General features: G+C 37.2%; 4 protein-coding genes and 1 long non-coding RNA gene across 9 annotated transcripts; 3 read left to right on the forward strand and 2 right to left on the reverse strand.

Annotated features, from left to right (window-relative positions):
• The first annotated feature begins 123 nt into the window (after positions 1 to 123).
• LOC135159767 (serine hydroxymethyltransferase) lies at positions 124 to 5,013 on the forward strand. Of its 4 annotated transcripts, XM_064115799.1 has the most exons (7): positions 124 to 423; positions 759 to 921; positions 1,949 to 2,133; positions 2,876 to 3,069; positions 3,319 to 3,530; positions 3,630 to 4,454; positions 4,637 to 5,013. In XM_064115799.1, the coding sequence occupies exons 3-7, from the start codon at positions 1,966 to 1,968 to the stop codon at positions 4,801 to 4,803; spliced, it is 1,566 nt and encodes a 521-aa protein (XP_063971869.1). In that variant the 5' UTR covers positions 124 to 423; positions 759 to 921; positions 1,949 to 1,965; the 3' UTR covers positions 4,804 to 5,013. The 4 variants fall into 4 exon arrangements, with proteins under 4 accessions (XP_063971869.1, XP_063971870.1, XP_063971871.1 ...); XM_064115800.1 differs by lacking the exon at positions 759 to 921; XM_064115801.1 differs by lacking the exon at positions 124 to 423 and having other exon boundaries at positions 921 to 942.
• Positions 1,031 to 2,065, reverse strand: LOC135159775 (uncharacterized). 2 transcript variants are annotated; one of them, XR_010298450.1, is made up of 3 exons: positions 1,929 to 2,065; positions 1,402 to 1,646; positions 1,031 to 1,311 (listed from the first exon to the last, which is right to left on the reverse strand). It is a non-coding gene; the product is annotated as an uncharacterized LOC135159775 (long non-coding RNA). The 2 variants fall into 2 exon arrangements; XR_010298449.1 differs by having other exon boundaries at positions 1,719 to 2,023.
• LOC135159770 (uncharacterized protein) lies at positions 2,876 to 9,483 on the reverse strand. Its single transcript, XM_064115811.1, has 6 exons — positions 9,112 to 9,483; positions 8,935 to 9,013; positions 8,299 to 8,533; positions 8,022 to 8,160; positions 7,773 to 7,913; positions 2,876 to 7,638 (listed from the first exon to the last, which is right to left on the reverse strand). The coding sequence occupies exons 1-6, from the start codon at positions 9,222 to 9,224 to the stop codon at positions 7,368 to 7,370; spliced, it is 978 nt and encodes a 325-aa protein (XP_063971881.1). The 5' UTR covers positions 9,225 to 9,483; the 3' UTR covers positions 2,876 to 7,367.
• Positions 9,484 to 10,151: 668 nt separating this feature from the next.
• On the forward strand, positions 10,152 to 11,331 carry LOC135159773 (microsomal glutathione S-transferase 1-like). The gene is made up of 2 exons (XM_064115814.1): positions 10,152 to 10,376; positions 10,836 to 11,331. The coding sequence occupies exons 1-2, from the start codon at positions 10,263 to 10,265 to the stop codon at positions 11,154 to 11,156; spliced, it is 435 nt and encodes a 144-aa protein (XP_063971884.1). The 5' UTR covers positions 10,152 to 10,262; the 3' UTR covers positions 11,157 to 11,331.
• A 2,012-nt stretch (positions 11,332 to 13,343) lies between these two features.
• Positions 13,344 to 18,275, forward strand: LOC135173024 (uncharacterized). Its single transcript, XM_064139599.1, has 8 exons — positions 13,344 to 14,264; positions 14,340 to 14,561; positions 14,983 to 15,234; positions 15,310 to 15,473; positions 16,161 to 17,046; positions 17,233 to 17,454; positions 17,645 to 17,896; positions 17,979 to 18,275. The coding sequence occupies exons 1-8, from the start codon at positions 13,406 to 13,408 to the stop codon at positions 18,143 to 18,145; spliced, it is 3,024 nt and encodes a 1,007-aa protein (XP_063995669.1). The 5' UTR covers positions 13,344 to 13,405; the 3' UTR covers positions 18,146 to 18,275.
• The last annotated feature ends 4,617 nt before the right edge of the window (positions 18,276 to 22,892 follow it).

Raw genomic sequence — 22,892 nt, forward strand, 5'->3', positions numbered from 1 at the left:
TCCCGGGGTTCATTATCGATTGGTCATGAGGGTATGCGCAGTAACTGCCAATAAAATTGATTAGATAACGAAAACTGCTTCTGAAAATACCGCACGGGTATTCGTAAATTTCCTCAACGCCAACTTCTTCCCGTTTCAGTAGATCAATTCAAGAATACCGAAAAGAAAAAAATAATTATATGTAATCTATAAGCTATTAATGTTAAAGAGGAGAGTTTCTTTGGCGAGACACAAAATGTCTTGTACATGAGAACAACACAAACAACGAAACAACCAATTCCTTAAAATCTCAAGCTCCAGGGTTATCAGGGTTTATCAAGAAGACCCGAAACTCAACTAAAAATGAAAAATTATTCCAGTCGCTCATTGATCGTCTTTATACGCACTCCAGCAACGTGCTGAGGATAATTAAGTGAACGAAGGGTATGTAATCTCAGTAAAATTACGAAATAGAATGAACGATTGATACCAATTCAAAGTCAGTGCAGCAGAACGAGGTCTTGTGTTTATGTGACGTCCTTTTGGTAATAAAAATCGCGACTATCTCATGTGGATTCGGGCAATCGTATTTTGCTGACCCTCGGTGACACTAGCTGGGGGGTATTAACGTCCTATAGTGATAAGAAGTGTTTTCAAACTTCCCTCGTTGATAAAAAAAAACCTAGAGATTAAGTTTTTCGAATGGGCAGCAGTCGGAAGATACAAAAGTTGAAGGAAAAACTGATTAAAATATTATAACATGAAATTTCATCTTTTAGATGCACTTTACGCATTTGAAATTCACCTTTTGTGGTACATGCATCGAAAGTTAGCGTGTAGACCCCCCGCAACTTGAGAAAGTTTCCTAACGTTGCGTCGTGTGGATAAATCATGTGGGTCTCTTATTTCACGTTCAATTCAGTAGCGCAGTGGTGAAACGAGGTAAGTCAACTAACGTTGCAGGTGAATAACCGTTCAGTAGTTTCCAACACAAAAAAAAGAATTCATGAAGACATTTTCAATAGAACAGAATGACAACTACGAAACAGAATCCAATTCAAAATTTTTTGTTCTTCTTTCATGTGAAATTATTTCTAAGAACCCACATAATTTTTTTGTCCCCAGTTCGTTAATTTATCCTTCCACGAATTTTTCTTAAATATGAATAAATTTTTGGCAAGGAACAATACCATATCAATGACTTCCCCTGAGGTTGTTGTTTCAAAAGTGAATAAAGCAACTGAAACCCAAACTGACAGGGAAACCTATAATCCTTTCTTTCCTGCTGATATCGACTGTTAAGTGCCAATATCTGTGAGAACCGATCAATACCTGGAAAATCAATTCGATGACTCTATTTTTTCCATCTGTTAATCTGTCCTGATCTTCGATAAACATCATTACCATATGGTGTACACTTACAATGCTCAGCTTGTGATTTTGGAGTTTAATAAAGAGAAAGGCGATATCTCGGGCTATTTGGAAGGAATGTCGCCAATCACCTCCTTCGTTGAATTTAATATGGGAATAAATCATTCCACCCTCAGAAATAACTTATTTTCAGTAAACTTGAAAATGATGTTATTCCGAAGCGGAACAGTAATTTAGTGTAATATAAACAATGGTGGATAGGCAGGAACATGCGATCTTCCATACCGTACCGCCTTCTGCAATAAAAATAATTATAAACAATTAATTGAAAAAATCACCATCGAATCTGACGGGAAAAACGACAACACCTTGGCCGGAACCTTTTGTACATTCAAAATTCCGGAAATTCTACTATCGGAAATTCCCTCATGTTACTGTCGATTATTTACGCGGCAATTCAGTGGAAGTCATAACAACTGTTTTTACGCTCGTCCACATGACTTTACTCTGCCACATGACTCTTATAAATCGCCGAAATATGCCGGCATTCAGAATATAAATAGTAATAACCGATTTACATTTCTGGATTGATTTTCAGTCAGTGGCAGCTTCACAATGGCGGTACACTGGACGCGCCATGGTATCCGGACTGCTCGATTGGTGAGAAATGTGTCCATCCCCAGTTTGGAACCTATAAAGGTTCATGTACTTCAAGGCCACGCCGCAAAACTCTATTTCATTTCTAACCACGTGTCTACGACGACCTGTTGGCGTTCTGAAAACGTGAGTATTATTAATTAAGTAAACAATAAATGACCTCTTCATGTTGACCCAGAATAAAATTTATCAAGTTGTTTAGAAAATTCACTGAATCAATCCAAACATAGGAAACATAGAAATTAAGAAAAATAATCATAGCGTACGTACATGAAATAGATAAATATTGACTGACGTAGAATTACCACATCAATTATTATCACAAATAAAGAAATAATAATTTAATTTATTTGTGATGAACTAGACGAAAATTAAACATATGCTTGTTTATCAAAATTGGACGAAATAAGTGGAGTGATAGAAAAACTTTAATTAAATCCTTAGGAGAAGAAATCATAAAGCATGTGAAATTAATCAATATCAACAGTTTAGTTTATTCTCATCAATTATATTGAGTGGCGTTTGTAAAAAGTACATCAGACAACGATGTTTCGCAAATGATGAGTTACACCACGCTTTGGTTTAGCTCTGGGTTATCTCTCGTTGCCCCAGCATCCCTCCACTCTTACCAAATAAGAAGCCAAATAATCTTCATTCCTCATTCCGTCATCAGTAACGATAGAGACCACTGCCCAGAGCAATCACTTTCAGCCCGTTGTTTTAATTATTTTCATTTTATGCCTTCTGTTTTTGTTTGTGAGTAATAACAGTGACTCTGTTTTTTAAAACATGAGCAACAAGAGACTTGGCTTGTGAGAATTCTACTAAGTTGTTGTGGAGTCTTTCTAAATAAATATTCGAATTTCAGAAAATGGCTGGAGTTTTACACAAAAATCTCTGGGAGACCGATCCCGAGCTATTCGACCTCATCAAAAAGGAGAAACACCGTCAGAATTGTGGACTGGAGATGATTGCAAGTGAGAATTTCACGTCACTGAGTGTTCTCCAGTGTTTAAGTTCTTGTCTCCATAACAAATACAGTGAGGGCCTTCCAGGTGCTAGGTAAACACTCATACACACATTTATGATGATCCTCGGGGAAAATCATGAGCAAAATGTTTCGTTGTTGCAGAGCAGGCTAATCATTCACGTGTTACTCTCTTAAATTCGAATCAAGTATTTTATTTCTGGGTAACTTGGAACTGGTTATCACGCAGAACTTGTTTTAGAACTCGTTTATTTCTTGTCCATACACAATGCTCCAATGATTCAACATTGGAACAGGTGGATAATAAGGCTTGAACGTTTCAGATACTACGGTGGAAATGAGTACATCGATCAGATCGAGTGGCTGGCGCAGAAGAGAGCTCTAGCTGCCTACAGACTTGATCCAGAGCAGTGGGGTTGCAATGTTCAGCCTTACTCTGGTAGCCCAGCGAATCTCGCTGTTTACACTGGCCTCATTGAACCTCATGGGAGGATCATGGGACTGGATCTGCCTGATGGTGGACACTTGACACATGGTGAGATCTCAATGATTCTTGTTTTCTGTTCAATTATACATTGCCGTTAAACTGTGTCATTCCTTCTAATCGTCAACAAACTATCAAAAAAATTTCCAGGCTTCTTTACTCAGAAGAAAAAAATCTCAGCGACCTCGGTATTCTTCGAGTCTATGCCCTATAAAGTAAATCCAGAAACAGGTTTGATCGATTACGACAAGCTATCGGAGAGTGCGAAGCTCTTCAAGCCAAAAGTCATTATTGCTGGAGTCTCGTGTTACAGCAGATGTCTCGACTACAAAAGATTCCGAGAAATCGCTGATGAGAACAACGCATATCTCTTTGCCGACATGGCCCACATTTCCGGGTTGGTGGCAGCTGGTGTGATTCCAAGTCCCTTTGAGTACTGCGATGTAGTCAGTACAACAACCCACAAGACCCTGAGGGGACCCAGAGCTGGTGTCATCTTCTTCCGAAAAGGAGTCAGAAGTATTGGCAAGAACGGTGAGAAGATAATGTACGATCTTGAGAGCAAGATCAATGAGGCAGTATTCCCAGGGCTCCAAGGTGGACCCCACAATCACCAAATAGCTGGTATTGCAACAGCCATGAAACAAGCCCAGATGCCAGAGTTCATTGACTACCAGAAACAAGTGGTGAAAAATGCACAGAAGTTGTGTGAGTGCCTCCAATCACGTGGCTACAAGATCACCACGGGTGGAACAGACGTTCATCTGCTTCTAGTCGACCTCAGGAACACTGGGGTCACTGGATCCAAGGCTGAGAGAATTCTGGAGGATATCTCGATTGCTTGTAATAAGAATACAGTTCCTGGAGACAAGAGTGCCTTCAATCCCAGCGGGATTAGACTGGGGATGCCTGCGTTGACGACTAGGGGAGTTAAGGAGGAACATGTGGATGACATTGCTGAGTTCATTCATAGAGGTAAATTATTCGATCAAGAAGTAATTTCGCGGAAATGTTTATGAGGTTTTTTTGGCAGAGGTCAAATGTTTTAAATTTTTGTGTGAGTTAGTTGAAATGTTATTCCGCACGGATAATCACAAGATTTCACTGCTGTCAGACCATTACTTCCGGTTTCTAATCATCCGGGATCATTGTTTCAGGACTCCAGTTATCAAAAGAAGTGACAGCTAAGTCCGGCCCGAAGCTCGTGGACTTTAAATCGGTGCTGGAGACCGATCCAGAAATCAAGTCAAAAGTGAAGTCCCTCCGTGATGAAGTCGAAGCTTACTCAAAAAAGTTTCCGATGCCAGGCTACGACGAATACTAAAAAAGCGATTGTTTCTCACTGCAGCCATTTTCACATATTTGTTAAGCAATTACTGACATTGTTCCTCTTTCTAATACGATTGGCAGCGGTATATGATATTCCCTGCATGTATTTAAGCGATAAACACATGGTATTTCTAGTTTTATAAAGCAGGTGCAAGAAAAATGAGCACTATACAGACAAAGAAGAATATACATTTTTGTAAAATGATTTCTTTTATTGTTCCAAGACGATTATTATTACCATCACCCCTCTGATCAGTATATTATCGTATTAGTCGAATACGAATATTGCGCATATACGTTACATACAAATCCTTGGACATACTCTATATGGTCGTGCTCGTTATGCACAAATCCGAGATATTTAATAATTTTTTACAAGTACAATCATCAATTTTCTAGTACCTGGGTGATTGAAATCCAAAGCTTCACATGATTCAAGTTTCAAAAAAATGCATTAATTTATAGCGCGTGAAAGATTTTTATAGACATGTTCTATGTGGAACCCACGAAGACGATTAGAAAATTTTGTCGAAATACTATAGAAGAGATCTGAATTGAATGAATTGTATATGATACACCTAGACTTACTACATCTGCACTTATGATGAATAGGGACATGAGTCACAATATAAACCATTAGAAAATTCCTCGCGATTAATTTTCATCCGCGAATTTATCGAGTGCTCCGCAGGATTTTTCACAAAACAGGTTCATAAAAATTGCTTACACGTGCTCCGTTCCAATTCCTTCCAATGACAAATTTACGTAGATTTATTTATTTAGTATATTGCAATCCACTAAAAGCTCGTGTGGTAGAAATGTACCAGTATTATTTGGTAAAGTTACATTATTTTACACATAACAGACCAGAACAGCAACTACTGTTCTCATGATGATTCTCATATAACTCACGTTGGTCTGATTTTTTTAAAAGGATTCATCTACCACAAGTCGTACTTAACTGCCACCTAAAACTGGTAGATATTTGTACAATATATAATCCTCCATTTATTCCGTCGATATAGGTCATATCGCAATTATAAAGCTCGTTAAAATGAGCTAACCACAAGTCACACTCTCCTATAAATGATTAATACACGTTACTTCAAGCATTTCCATTAAATTAGTTTTTCACGTATGCAAACATCGCCTAGAAAAAGCTCTAGCACATTCGCTAGACAGTTCTACAAGACTTTTACCAAAATTCAACTCGTTTTTGGGCGATTCTACTGGAATGCTCAGTAGAAAGTATTCTCTAGAAAGAGTTAATGGATTTTGATTGGTTAATACAAATTATCCTACTGAGATACTTTTTAAAGATTTTCTTCATCTTAAATTGTTTTAGTTCATTTCATTTTATTTATTTGTTTCACTGAGAAATAGTTAGGAAAATTGAGTCTAGGAAATTCTGTACAATATGTCTAAATTGAATGAGCACAAGGAAAAATCAAATTTTATTGGCTGAACGTTCCAATAGAATTGACCAAACAATAACAGAAAGACTTGGCTTCACTAGTTAATTTTCTCGTGCGTGTTCATTTACTATGTATAATTTTTTCCCCATGATCCATCCGAAAGTTATCATACAGTAGAAAAAAGGGTATTAATAAATAATTAGATGATAGACCATTGTCGATAGATAAATGATCGGTACCCAAAGGTAGTCAGTGTGTCTCGAATTTGCATCAAGACTAAGTGAGAACATAATCGTATCGAAGAGTTCAAATGTGATGTATTTTTTTTAACTCTCAAAACCTAACGGAAGTAAAGCTGAAAATCTAACATCCATTAGGGGCTATGAAAACAGGGATGAAAGAATCTAATCAGCGAATTTAACGCTTTGTCTGAAACATGCTGTTAAATTTTCGTCGGACCTTTAGAAGAATTCGCTTACTGTATTAGAAATCGAAAATACGGATATCATGCGATGATATTGTCTTACAGAAGAAAGTTTATCAATATTTTATTCCCTGAAGGTGCAGATTGCTATCACATTTTCCTTTTTTCATTCAAAAAGGTTTTCCTGTCTGTGATTATTGAATGCACTGTCGAAGAGGTAAAATGATTTAAGTCGACTGAACTCTAAGTTAAGTTTTCGAGAAATTTTTTCACATCTTAAGGCGATAAAACAGTTCTCGGAACAGAGAACAAAGCAATTTTTTCAGGAATTTGCACTGAATATAAAATTATCTCATAAACGATCTGACACGATTATTCTCTTGAATTCTTGAATTGAAATAAAATTTTTCATTTGTTATTTTTTATCCAGAGCATCCATAGCAGGTAGTTGCTTTAAAATAAATGAGAACAGGAAAAATGATTCACAACAAATTTTAGTACTGTGTTTGTCACATTCATCTTCAATTTTTGCACTGCACATTCAAAAAGGAAGAGCTAATGATTTTCTCATTGTCTCCAGGGTTTAAAAATCATCATCATGAATCAATGGGTGCACTAACCGAGTGTTAAACGTTATCCTTGCAAAAGAAAGAAATGTAAACGAGAATTTAAATATCTGCTCTACTACATCATGATATATATTTTTAGTGACCTCGGTAATCAGTCAAGTTCTTGGGGAGCTTGTGAAGTAGATGCACCACTAGCATTACTCTGTCTCGTTGCCTGCTCCTCCATGTCCGAGTCCTCGTCGTCGAGATCACCGAACAGTGACTGAAGCAGATTACCCAAGAGACCTTGACGTTTGGGACTTGGCGCTGGGGCGTTGAAAAATAGCTGGGCTATTTTGTCAAGGTATACACGATAACTTGGGTCTCTGTTGAGACTCAACTGGTACTGTTCACAGAGTACAAGGAACATTGCGTGAGAGGAACTGGAAGGAAACAAAAAACATTCATCGAATATCTATATGGAGAATCGCTAGTCACTTGATAATTCGACTATTACAGAAACTAATTCCGCTCTAATGCAGTAACTACAGTCATGAAGGCTGACTCCTGTACTTACAGTTGAATTGTCTTCAACAGAAATGACAAGAAGTTCAGTAGTGGTAAAAGGTAAGGTGGGCCATTATTTATTTTTGGATGTCTGGACGTGTAAGATTCCAGAGCCTCCTGTGCTGCTGATGCGTTGTGTAGACAAAGGTATCTAAATGAATGATTGCATTAATTGACGACTGGAGCATTGCATATTTTTGCTATTGTATGGAATCCCCAACGAAACTAACCATTGGATGATTTCTAATGAAATACTTACTGTAAAACTACTTGGGCTATGAAGAGATCAACTTCATTTGAGTATCCACGTTGTTGATGAAGCTCCACGAGCATTGCTGCACAACCAGCACCATCATGACTATATATAAAGTGCTGCTTAGCCAATGTGTAATTCTTTTCTGTAATTAAAGATTAATAATCAATTCCTCTCATGAGCTCCCCTAATCGGACCTCTTAGGAAGTGCATTTTCCTCTCAATGCGAGCACAACAAGATGACAGGTCTTATTCACCTACTTTTACAGATCCAATATCTCACCTTGCCAAAATACCCCAGCGAAAAGCTTATGAAGGTCAGGATGTCCCCACTTATAATTTGTGTGCTTTAAACTCCACCTAAGTGCATTATGGAGGAACGTTTCTCTCTCGGGTGTTCCCTGCTTCATAATACTGAATAAATTCGTTATCTTTTCGAAGTAAACTTTGGACGTATCCGTTTCCGATCTAGTCAACACATCGATGAATAAAATTCCTAAGTCAGCGCCGCTCGCGTGCTAAACAAAACCCCAAAGACAAGGGTAATTAGTTGATAATGATGATGCAAGACATTTACAGTATTGTTGTTGCCAAATGGATGCAAGAGATATGGTCTGGTAGAATTCTACCAGACCATATCTCTAGAATGATCTGGTAGAATTCTACGAATACTTTATGGACTCATTTTATGAAACTTTTTGATCCTAGAAATTTAAAGTAGAGTTCTATCAAGAGGTTCGATTTCCTATGCCAATCCTTTTCAAAATTTTGGAACTTTTACTTTTGAAACTTTACATCCTAGAATTATTTAATAGAATTTCTTTTCTTGTTCTGTTCAATGTTCCGGTCGAATTTCGTCATACGTTATCATTTCCATCGAATCATCCCACATCCAAGACTCCAATAATCGCCCACTAACCTGATCACGTTGCAGAAATAGCATGGCACCATTATATAGTAATTCAAGTAAATCTGTGTACTTCTTCTGACCAAGGTACCTGCGAAAAGGTTAGAAAAATTTCCACGTCAGTAAAAAAAGTCTAGAAATCTCGAAAAAAAGAGAGAAAATTATTCTAATAAAGTCATTGCTCATTACCTAAAGTATAGTGTTCTGTACATTTGATGGGCCTCATAGTAATTCCCAGAATTAACAGAAGCCTCTAATTTACTCAAAACTCTCAGTATACCTTGATTAACTCGCGCTGCCATATTATCATATAAATAATTCAATCAAAAACTCAAATATGGTTTAAATTATAATTGACTACGGTATCACCGAGCCACTTTTCCGTATCCACGATGATAAATTAGAAGCGTACGCAGTCGATTTTTTATTAGACAGTGATTCATTAAAATTTCTATTGGATACAAATACAATTTGGTCACTATTTATTTGATTTCTACTTTTATTTTTACCACGCGACGATTTATCCAGAAGGAATATCATTGAGAATGTCAATGTCGTTTTTACCGACTCGTGAAATCTCCTTGGAAGATCCAAGATGGCGTTTTGAGATGCTGGTGGTAGGGGAAATCAGCTGATTTACATTTTTTTTTTGTTTTTTTTGTTTGATTTGGTTCCACCTCCATGTACTTAGCCGACGAGGGGGTGGGAATAGAAAAATTCATTAATGTATATGATTGTACATCGTTGGTACATCATCGAAAATATATTGATTGCGTGTGTAGCCCCGTGGATGATTGATGATCATCTTTTTAATTGTGCCCAGGATGTTGGCCGGAAAAAAATAAAAAATGAACTTTTTTAATGGAAGTGAAGCTCGTTTTTTAGCAAATCGTTTGTAGATCAGGAATATAAAGGTTTGCTCCTTTCCACATACCCCGATCATCGAATACAATCGAATAAAATTCATAATTACTCTTCATTTCAATCTATTAATGAGCGGGTGCATTTTCACACAGCTCACCTAGCCACCAGACTCGATGGTGGCGCCTTTAACCGCCGGGGTCAGTACTAATGTTGTCCTGCACCTCTACATTAGTCTATCCTCTTTGACATGAGACTTTGGAACTGCTGGCATCCCCACCTCCTGGAAGGGATTGAGGATGAGATGGTAATTTTCAAGAGATACGTGGAGATTGTCCAGAAGAAGGGGTGGGGATGCCACTGCGATATGAAGCGTTATGAAACTGCATGAATCGCCGGTCAGTGATCGCCCATTACTCAGTTTCAGTCGTCTGTGGTTTTTTGGAGTCAAAAGTTGTCTTTTAGGGTTTTGAGAAATCATGAGCTTCATCAGAGAGGATTTGATGAGGGAGTTTGCCATCTGCAGCGCTGTCCTGGTGCTGAAGACCCTGGGAATGGCTTTGCTGACTGCGAGAGTGAGATTTAGGAAAAACGTGAGGCCTCTACTGGATATTGTATATGATAAGAACCTACTGATGTCCAACAAGGACTGATTTGGACTAGTGCACGCGTGCATAATTATAAAGTCGCCTTTACCTTTCGTAGTAGTAATGGGTTCATATTGCAATGCAATTTTTCATGATCAACTATCAATTATATATTCGAAAATCAATGAAAAAATTCAACTCTTAATTAATTTACCTCATCCACAATGATTCACGGCTCTTTCAATCTTTATGATTACTACAAAACGATAATTATTTAGAATCATAGGGATCACGTGATGATGCTTGCAAAGTTTATTGTGGTAATCAATCAGTAAAACATTAAAAATCTTCAAAATTGTAGTATCAATCTAGATGACTGTAGATGTCATCCAGTAATTAATTGCTCATCTAGTTTTAATGGTGATGAACAGTCACGACTAATATTGATGGTGATCATCTTCCCAGGTATTCGCGAATCCCGAAGACTCCTTCGGTAACAAAATAAAAGTGAGTACAGATGATGTTGACATCGAGAGAGTGAGAAGAGCCCACAGAAATGATCTGGAGAACATTCTCCCCTGGTTCGTAATGACAGCAATTTGGCTCACCACTGGACCGACCTACTACTGTGCCATGGTACTCATAAGAGCATTTGTCGCCGCCCGAATTGCCCACACAGTCGTCTATGTACTCGTTCCTAGACAGCCTCACCGGGCTCTTGCTTTCTTCGTTGGCTTCGGTATCACCATTTACGAGGCAGTTTCAACTCTGATGCACTACCTCTAAGTTCAGACAATGTATTGTGCACTTGGTATGAATTATTGAATCATAGATGCCAAGTATAATACTTCTTTGTCAATTTTTATAATATTTTTTAAGATGTAAAAATTGACGGGACATTTTTTTATATTTGGTAGGGTGATAATAAAACTATGCAACAGCATTGAAAAAATTGATTAAATTTTTTGGTCGATTTATTTCATGATTCAACAAAATGATTCCTTCATCATTTCCAAGTTAAAGAGGCCAGTCATCAAGTGTTTTTAAACTCTCCAATCTGATTTTTTATCGCAATTTTTAGAAGTGGTAACCCAATTTCTACTGCGGCGAAGAGAGTCTTTCTGTGGTGCGTTGATCTTATCAAGAAACCAAAAAGGATTTTTGCTGATAAAATGGTTAATTGTTTCATAATGTAGAAATGAAGTGGTGCAATGGAGATAAGCCCTCTCTGAGTTCTTTGATTTCACTTCCATAAGTACATGGTAAATTAATTTCAGCAGATTTTTAAAATAAACTGCTACAATTCAATGAAGCTCAACGAAAACTCGGTTCAGACTTAAATACCAAATTATTTCATTTTATCACTTTACATTCAATTAAATTTATGAAGAACTTGAATGGCAGTCTGTTGAATTTTGTCCTCGATTAATTTCGATACGTCCTTGACCGCAACACTGGATGGTTCACGAGCCATTCTTTATCGCAGTTATTAACGTAAACGAATTGGAATGATAGAGGATATCTGGGAAGTAGAAAGTGGGACATTGCAAACAAATTATAATTCTCTGACAATTCATAACATTTTTTCTGGCGAAATATAATCCACCAAAGATCCAATACTTTATGTGAATTGAGACGTACACTGAGCCACGTGTCATTCATACAGCAATTCATGTTTTCAAGCTCTGCATAAAATATGAAAACAACTTTACCGTTGTACTCATTAAAATGTAAGAATAAATTATGTTATCTAGTTATTTACATTTGGAAATACCTCTATTTTCAACGCACTATCTATTCCTGTTCCCGTATTTCTTTTTACATTTTTTTATAAATACTTTTCCAAGTTTTTTTCAGATTACCTAAGTGACAATCCGTTTAACAGGAACTCAAGAATTTGTCTTCCTCGCTGTTGTGCCTGAAACATTCTCATCCTCATGATGCAATAGATCCAGAGAGTTTGATGATCAATTCAATATCAAAAGCTTTGGGAGCAGAATAAAAGGGGAGTAATTATTTTAATTGGTAATACATACCACGAAATATTTCCATATGATTATTCAGCGTGAGTTCAATTTATTAAGTTGAATCCCTGAAGAAAATTGTCCCTGGTCACTTCAGGAGTACGCTAAGAACACTCTAACAAGAGCAATCACGTTATTTGTTCGGAGAGAATGGATTCAATTGATGGTAATTTATTCAAGTGCAAAGGTGTAAAAGAAGTAGTCGTGGATCATAAAAGAATCTGAAAGACTAGGATGAGAAGGCAATAATGGCACATGAAAATGATTGGCGAGAAAAGAATGACTGTGCAACAATATTTCCAATTACACCTGCCACGTGATCACGAAGATTGATAAACAAGATGCAGCTTAAGTCACATAATTATCACTAATGTCGTCAGGAAATTAAAAATATATAAATTGACCTCACACCATTGCTGGAACGATTTACAGGAGCCCGATTTGCATCCTATCAGCTGAAACTTTGTCTGAATTGACAAAAGAGTTACTGTCCTTACATCTTCTGGAGGAGTTTACCCGAGATTGGAACCTATTATGAAGAATTGCCCCAGATTTAATGTTTGATCGTATCTGCTATCATTAGCAGCTTTTGACATCGTGGTTTTGTAATCACATCACGTGCTACATTGAAAAGGTCGTGTTGACCATTTTATGATGTGTAGGTGATTTTTTTAAATTCGAAACTGAGAAAATTTGCAATGCATTTCCCAATGGATTTATAGTACTTTGTGTGCATGATTGATGAACGAATATATCTTTTGATCACTGGCGACAATCTTCTCAGATACTGTATGTGATTCAGCATATAAAACTTCACAATTTTCCTTGTTGCTTATTGTCCAATAAAAAACACGGCGACTCACCAGTTGCTGTTTATTTGCTACAATGTATGCGGTGTGGGGGTGCTCACGTGCTACCAATGTCAGATATAATTATTTAGAAACATGACTGGCTTATTCTTCAGTTAAAAGAGATCCATTGCGTTCATCCGTCATCTGTACACAATTCACGATGGAATACGGATCGTTGGAACTTGTCCTGTGTTTAACGGCCCTCCTCCTGTTGTATTACTACGCAACGGCTGGATTAGACTATTGGAAGAAAAGAGGCGTTCCTGGACCTCGTCCACTGCCAGCTGTTGGGAATTTCGCCGGAGTTTTTCTGCAGCGAGAAGCTATTTTTCAAGCTGTGAGTCGAATCTATAAAGATTACAAGCAGTATCCGTATGCTGGTGGTTTTAAAGGTCTGAAACCGATGCTAGTGGTCAATGACTTGGACCTCATAAAGAATGTGCTGATCAAGGACTTCAGTACTTTCGCAGGCAGAGGACTAAACGCGGATGAAGGGAGAGAGCCACTAACTGATAATCTCTTTGCTCTCGATGGGCCTCGATGGAAGGATCTAAGAAAGAAATTGACTCCAGTCTTCACAAGTGGCAAACTTAAACACATGTTTGAACTCATTCTTGAGTGCGCTGATCATTTTGAAAAATATCTCAAGGATGAGATTGGCACCGGTAAAGTTATCGAGTGTAAAGAGCCAATCGCTAGGTTCACAACTGATGTCATTGGATCCTGTGCCTTTGGTTTGGACATGAGTGCCATAGACAGTAACGACAGTGAGTTCAGGAGAATTGGGAAAAAAATTTTTGAACCAAATTTTCGATTGCTGATGTCCAGATTGCTGAGAGATGTAGCTCCCTGGATTTACAACTTCTTTAAGCTCAGAATTACTAAAACGGACGTTGAGGATTTTTTTGTCTCGGTAGTGAGGGACACAATAGCTTTGAGAGAGAAACAGAACATCGTTCGACATGACCTTATAGATACACTCATCAGTATGAAGAACAACAATAAGATTAACGAATTCCGTGAGTCCGATGTTGCAAAAATCCAATTTCTTCAGGTAATCTTATGGGCCTAATTTTATGATTGTTCATTTACAGAATTCACTGATCTGAATTTGACGGCTCAGGCCTTTGTTTTCTTCGTTGCGGGCTTTGAAACGTCTTCGACAGCAATTTCCTTCGCTTTACTAGAGCTCGCTCACGTCCCTGAGATCCAGGAGAAATTGAGGAATGAGATTTTGGAAAGTCTCAAGGAGTGTGGTGGCAACATAACATACGAAATTGTTACTAAGATGAAGTACCTCGATATGGTAGTCCAAGGTGAGTTTGTAGAGTAATGAAGAGCGGAATGACATAAGCCACTTGTGAAGTGGTAAACATGATTATGCAGTCACATTGCAACTCACTAGTTATAATTATATGGAATTATACTAACGTGGATCAAATACGCATAAAACAACTGGTATCATCTGTTTTATTTATCTTTGCAACTGCTCTGCGTGCTACAAAAACTCTTAGAAGTTTTTCCTTTTCACCGATAAATCACGAGGGGAACAAATTTCCGAAAAACCTATAAAAATACTATTATAACACGTGAAATAATTTATTGACGTGACTTCCGTGAGTCACCGCATTTGTTTTTGACTCATTACAAAGAATTAAACGACAAATGAAGCTAATTGAATTACAATAAAAATATTCTAGCTAATGCGCTTTACCTTCAATCAATTTTTCATTTCAGAAACTTTGAGAAAGAATCCACCAGTGCCGATATTGCTGAGGCGCGCTTATCAGTCTTACAAAGTTCCTGAGACAGGCTTGACCATTGATAAAGGAATAGATCTGCTCATTCCATCCTACGCGATTCAACACGACCCTGAATATTATCCTGAACCTGAACGATTCGATCCTGAACGCTTTTCCGAGGAAGCTAAGAGTTCGAGGCACCCTATGACTTATCTGCCCTTTGGCGATGGTCCGAAGAATTGCATAGGTATTTTAAATGATTGAAGAATGTCGCTATAGTTTACGAAATGGCAATTATTAATTTTATATTATTTATTTTCAGGAGAAAGATTCGGTCTTTATCAAACGAAAATTGGTATCATCAAAATACTTAAGAATTATCGCGTCAAACCAACGGACCTTACCCCGTTTCCAATTGTAGTGCATAAAAGCCCCCCCATTCTTTCAGTAAAGGGTGGGGTGCATCTCAAATTCGAGTCTATTCTATAACTGCAGTATTCATCTATGAAATATGGGTGTCTTCATATTTATCACTCCATAGGAAAGATCAATAATTCTTTGTTATGTTCAATGAGATGAAATAGTATTTCTAATATTGCTGGTGATGTTGGATTCATATAAGATTATGAATAATGATAAACAGCGCGGATTGGGAATTCCATAAATTCCTAATTAATCCGCTCGTGATAAGTCACCTCTCAACTACTCCACAAGAATCTGACATGTAGTGATGATAGTTAAAAATTATTATAATATCTGTAAATAGCTTCCCAAGCTTTATTTTTACAATAAATGTAAATGAAAATGACCAATGTAGTGTAAAATGGCGGAGAACTCTTTATAAAAAGCGACACGAGTGTCTAAGCGATGATAGCGAATTTTTTCGAGATAATTGATTATGTCATGGTCATAATCGATCAGTTGACTATTGTTAATCAGTAAGTGTAGAAGTAGAGGCAAAATCGGCATGAACTTCGTGGTCGCGGTGGCGCGAATGAAGGGAAAATAGGAGAGTCATCCTTACGAGTGCATGACAATGTAACAGAATGATTAGATTACTCACATGTTTGGTGATATTTACCTGGTATCAAGATAATACGTCGTAGTGCAACATCGTAGCTGCGTCGAAGCATGACATTCATTTTCTCATAATAAATGAGATATCTCTGAATTTTTACCTTCAGTCTTGAACATTGCACGATGGAGTACGGATCGTTGGAAGTTCTTTTAGGCGTGGCAACACTCTTTTTGTTGTACTACTTCGCAACTTCGGGATTGGATTATTGGACGAAAAAGGGTGTTCCAGGACCGCGTCCACTGCCGATTTTTGGGAATTTCGCCAGTGTCTTTTTGAATCAAAAAGCCCCCTTTCAAGTGTTCGAGCAGATTTATAAGGATTATAAGCAATATCCTTATGCTGGAGGGTTCAGAGGTCTCAAACCGATGCTGGTCGTCAATGATTTGGATCTGATAAAACATATATTGATCAAGGAATTCAGTACTTTTGCGGGTAGAGGACTACATATAGACGAAAAAAATGAACCACTTAGTGCGAATTTATTCACTCTCGATGGACCTCGATGGAAGGATTTAAGGAAAAAATTGACTCCAGTCTTTACTACTGGCAAAATAAAACACATGTTTGACCTGATTCTTGAGTGCTCTGATCAGTTCGAAAAGCATCTCGAGAAGCAAATTGGTAATGGAAAAGTTATCGAGTGTAAAGAGCCAATAGCTAGGTTCACCACTGACGTCATTGGATCTTGTGCCTTTGGTTTGGACGTGAAGGCTCTAGAAAGTAACGACAGTGAGTTCAGGAGAATCGGGAAGAAGATTTTTGAGCCAAATTTCAAAGCAATGCTGAAGAGATTGGTGAAGGAAATAGCACCTCTCATCGCTAAAATCTTTGCACTCAGAGCTACTGACATACAAGTTCAGAAGTTTTTCATTTCGGTGATCAAAGACACTATTTCATTGAGAAAAAGAGAGAATATTGTAAGGCACGACTTCGTAGACGCCCTCATCAGTATGAAGGAGAGTAATGATGTTAATGAATGGAGTATGTACCTTGATTTAAGACATCCACAAGAAATTTTAATACAAACATAGATCATTGGCTGCACAATTCTTTTCAATTTTCTTTTGAAATTATGTAATCACTTGCTGAGATTTCCATTTTCATTTTTTTCTCTCATACAACTTTCGACTTTAAAATATTTTTCACTCGTTCTATTTACATTTTCAGAATTCACTGATGAAAATTTAGCTGCGCAGGCTCTAGTTTTTTTCGCTGCAGGTTTCGAAACATCATCCACAACCATCTCTTTCGCACTCCTTGAACTGTCTCACGCACCTCAATTCCAGGAAATATTGAGGAAAGAAATATTGGAAACTTTGAAAAAGTGTGATGGGAAACTGACCTACACAATCGTTAATGAAATGACGTATCTGGATAAGGTAGTTCAAGGTAATTTGAAAAACACAATGTAAAAAGCTAATTTTTTAATCCCAAAAATTAATATGAAAATACATCAACAATTTGACTAACTGTTGACTAGCAAATCTCAATGAGCAGTGGACATTCCAACAAAACAAACAACCGAAATAAAATATGTATACGAATTGAACTGAGAAAACTAAATCGACTTTTTTTCCAGAAACTCTGAGGAAAGATCCACCTGCGACATTGCTAACGCGTCACGCTTTTGAATCATATAAAGTCCCTGGAACAGACTTCACCATTGATAAAGGGATGGCCGTATTCATCCCAGTGTACGCTATTCATCATGATCCTGAATATTATCCCGATCCCGAGGTATTCAATCCCGAGCGATTTTCTGAGGAAGCTAAACATCTGCGACACCCAATGGCTCACATTCCCTTCGGCGACGGTCCCAAAAATTGTATAGGTAATTAAACGACTTCGACTAATTCACACCTAACAATGACATAACGAAATATAAATAATAACTAACATTTCCGTTTTTTCAGGGGACAGATTCGCTCTCTATCAGACTAAAGTTGGGATAATCAAAATACTGAAGAATTATCGTGTTAAACCAACAAAGTTATCACCTCTTCCATACAAAATAAATATATCATCTGTAGTGCTATCGACCAAGGATGGAATTCACCTTGAGTTTGAACCTGTTGTGTAAATATAGTATTAAGTATTGGTGAAACGTAATGATCTAAGTTCGACAGGATAGTCGCAATATTCCATATCATTATCACATGAAAATCTTCAAGAAAAGTGAAGCAAGGAGAAATATACTATTGTAAAAATTAGGTAATTATGTGCATTCACTCCACCAGCTCAGATATTTAAGTACAAAAGGAGGAAATTGTTTCCTTGTAAATAAAAGTCCGTCATTTAGGTACCCTTAAGTACCCCATCAATCCCGTTATATTTGTTCTTTCCGATATTTCCTCTAAACCGACTCATTATGGACTCAATTTTCTCGCCAATCTGATTTTAGTATCGTATTACCTGGTTGTGCTTCCGCTCTATCAATATCAAATGTAAATACTGCAATGCATTTTGTGCATGAGGAGATAGTAGTGAAATTGGGACAAATGGTCACGCATTGGAGAGATTGTTCATCAACCCTTCGCCTCCGAGGCGTCTGCGTCAAAATGATGTACACAAACGGTTACCCTGACGACTGAAATGCAACGACCCTGGGCGAATGTGCACGCGGATAATTCCATCAGACGTTCCATTGTGCTCGTCGAGGTATCATCCCCTTATCAACTGTCATGTCATAGTCATTCATACGAGTAATCATGACTGGAGATCATTGAAAAGATCTATGGAAAGTACTCCAGAACAATAACGTAAGTTTTGATGGTGAAATAAGCTGTATGAATTTCCATCAAGTCCTTAATACCCTCAAAATTATCCGGTGTCGGGCATTATTGTTGGTATCAATGTTATCACCGTGAAATGAATTGTTTTCGGATGCAGTAGAGGCATACATAGGTCACGATGCGTGAAACCTACGAATTTCGAGGAAGACCTGGTGAATCAATAGTTCAATATTTTAATTTGCAGTAGCAATTTTGAATGGCAAGTCTCGGTGGATTTGGAGTGATTTTGATGTGAAGATGCCCCAGGCTGGAGAAGACAAAAGTAAAAACTGAAGATGTAGGCTCGCCAGGTATTTAATTGACTTTTTAATGAATTAATTACCGTTCCTTATATTCTCTAAGTGAATTATACCATATGCACTGTTAGAATAGACCGGTGAAGCACATAATCGATGCAATTGTTTCTTGGGTATAAAAACATGCATTAATTGCACTTCTGGCAATGCATGTGAATTACTCTCCCGTATATATATATTTGGTGTATATGTGATTTTTAAAGATGATTGGAAGAGCTTAGGCAGCTCACTTGGAATTAAAAAAAATTATATTCAATTCAGACATTTTTCTCTATCTGAATGCGGTTTAGAAAAGATGTGCGAAATTCCAACATTTAGCTTTGCTGTGTTGTGAGTCAGTATAATGAAGAATGAAGTGCTGACACGCGTTTAATTAAATACCACGAGAAAAGAGAATTTCAATTGAAATTTTAACGAACTTTCCGCGGTAATGAATGCGCTTTATCGATACAGGACCTTGGTTACCGAATCTGTGTCATTCCAATGCGGTAAGGGCCAGTGAAATGTTCAATGGAAATTCCAAAAACGAGAATGAAAAATAAAAGGGAATGAGAATAAAACCACATGACAATTGTGTTCGAAATTCGACAATTGTGTTTGAAAACCTTAGGATAATTCATTCACATTATTAAACTAACATGCATCAGGGAATTTAAACAATTGACCTTGCCTTCTTTTCGTCGTCATTGGTACATTGAAGAAAATCTCTCGTCCCGTCTTCTGATCCGAGGCCAGACGTCTTCGTGTTGTTCACGACATCATGTATTTTAGTGTCACGGTCGTATATGGCGAGGACTGCCTCCACTTTCAAGTTTACAAATAAATTGATGACTGTGTGGTCCTCTTGCTTTTCGAGAGGGATTTTAACTCGAGTGAAAAAAATTCGCGTGACTTCACTGGCTCCATGTGCTACTGTAATGAGGTAGTGCAACTACTTGAGCTGATAAAATGCATTTCCTGGCGCTGAGGATCCATTCAGTTTAAATGGATCCTGCTGTTGTTGACCAACTCCCTCACGGTTAATCGAAAGATTACTGAGGACTAAAAAAATTCCGGAAAACTTGTAATGATGATGACAATTGTTAAATTCTTTTGGTGTGCAATTTCGTTGAAGAATTAACAAATTGCAGATCGTAAAAAATAACGTAGCCTGGCTGGGGAGCAGAGCTACTTTAATTATTCCCTTAATCCGAGACACACACGTAATGAGTTTAATCAACTTGCTCAATACAATTAGTGTCAATAGGCGTACAGAATTTAATTTGGCTTGTAAGAGTCGATCTCCATCGTTTAATTACTTCACTGTATTTAATTAAGAGAAGCACAGACGCAAACGTGACGCAATTCGGTGCCTTCGAAGAAAAATTGCCGTTGGATTCATCACGTTTGAAAATAAGTATTGACGAATTGACGGAAAAAAATTAGAAATTTCTGTTGTGAGTTTAGAACCGAGTGAATTAATTTTACACCCATCAATGAACATCCTGTAAGTGCAGAATGATTTCATGAGTAATTTTACGCAAAGGATTAGCAGATGTGTTCAAATAATGACAGAATGTTGTTTAATCAAAAAATTCGTAAAATTGCATATGTTCCAAGTCCCTGTGACAATCGTATCCTCAAAACATATCCATATGATGTCATCTGGGAAATATTGATATAACAGAGCATATGATATCATAATTAATCAAATGCATATCGACGATTAAATCGCAATTTGCCGCATAATGACGTATTTGGATAAAAATTACAAAATTGTCAGGAATTATTATATTATGATATTCGATATTGTCCTCTGTGTCTTCCTGCTAAGAACATTTAGCAAAAAAGTATGAATATAATAAATATCTGAACTGCAGAACATAAAAAGTTTTGCTGTTGCAGATTGTAAAATATTCAATGTGTCATAATGGTCCTATCGCCCGAATGGAATTTATAGATAAAATATTCAGTTTCGATTCTCAAGGCTATTTTGACCTGGAAAATATCAATAATATAAGCACTTTGGGGAGTTCACGACAGGTCAGATTATTGAGACTGTTCTGTAGTATTCTATGTTTATCCCAACGAATGAACATCTCAATTATGTAGTGCTAAAATTATAATCAAGTACTGAAGTCTCCCATGTGGCATCGACCGACCGATCATAAGGTCAAACTTTGTCCCTCAGTGGCAGTGACTTTGCTACCTTGTAGTAAAGCTGTAGAAACGTGTCATTAAGTGTGTATAATTCAACGTGGGTTTCTACGTTATACGAAATCTGATCAATAAAATCACGACACAGGGAATGTGCACAACTCGGTCTTTGTAGCATTTGAATGCTCGCGGATCTCATTGAGAGGATGACATCATCTGTGAATGTGTGCCCTCCACGCCTGCTTATTCACGTACGAACGTAAAACATGGTCGTACTGAGTGAAAATATTCATCCATATAAATAACGATGAAGTCATTCTTCAATATTTTTTTAAGGTTGACTTTCCCTTCCCTGCAGTGATAAAATGCAAAAAATCGGGGACAACTACTTAATATTATTTCCCAAACGATATTATGATGTGCAGCACACGAATATTTTCAGTAAAGGCACGAAAAAAAGGTGGATTTAATTTTTTTCCCCAGTCTAAAGCAACAATACTACACAATATTATTTATTTAATTTTTATGTTAAGAGAAAATCAAAAATGCACGAAATCTGAGTGAAAGGAAAGATGATTAATTTCATGGTGAGAATGCTAATGGTGGTCTTGATTGAGCCGTCAGTAAAAATAATTTCGTTCTAATTGCAAATTAATTGACGGTTAGTACATTTACAGCGAATCGACAGACGTTCATTTCGTCTCGATCGCCTCGTCGGATTAAATACGAGGTCGTGTCTCAAGAGGTTTACTTGCTGTTGGCAAATGTGGCCGGTTTTCGTTCCGAATATAATGAGAATCGGGAGATTAATGGTCCCTAGTATTCTCTCTGCACGTACTCGAGCTCAATATCCATATAACGACACTTTCCATTTAACGTTTCCGAGAATAATCCATTTTTGGTTTTTCAATGATCGATGCCAAATCGATCAGCAGTGCGCATTTTTGGTCACTCCTTGAGACGTTGAAAAATTATTTAACAAGTGAAATAACACCTTTGGGAGGGTTGCGAGATTGATCGTCAGACAGAGAAAATCTCGAGATATTTCTTTCTAGACTAATAATAATAATAATAATTTCTTGTGAGGTTTTTGTTTATTCGTGGACTTTAACACAAAAATTCCGTAGCCTAAAACGTTTGTTTCAATGCCATTAAATTGTAGTTAACAATAATTACGATAGCTATTTTGATTAATTTGTTTTTTATGGCGACTGGTGAATTATAGATTTTTCATAGTGCCTTAAAAACAAGCTTTTCAATGATTTCTTCGAGCATAATATTTCACATTCAGTCAAATATATGGAAATAATTTTTTTTGGGAATCTATACTGCAATAATTCATTAAATGGACGAGTGAAATAATAATTAGAATAATCATAAGGATATTCAACTGCGGTGAGAAGAGAGAAAAGTTGTTTAGGGAAATCTTATTCATTTTCTCACACGCATTAAAATCATATGAGTATGAATAATCAGTGCGTAGGTCAGTCTCCCACACAATTAAGATATCCCTAGACCTCCGCAAAAATTGAATTTCATCCTAATAAATCTCGGAGACACAATTTGCATTGACAAATGATATGACGAAATTGATTCATCATTT

Source organism: Diachasmimorpha longicaudata, chromosome 2 (genome assembly GCF_034640455.1).
Source record: "Diachasmimorpha longicaudata isolate KC_UGA_2023 chromosome 2, iyDiaLong2, whole genome shotgun sequence".
NCBI classification, from domain to species: domain Eukaryota; kingdom Metazoa; phylum Arthropoda; class Insecta; order Hymenoptera; family Braconidae; genus Diachasmimorpha; species Diachasmimorpha longicaudata.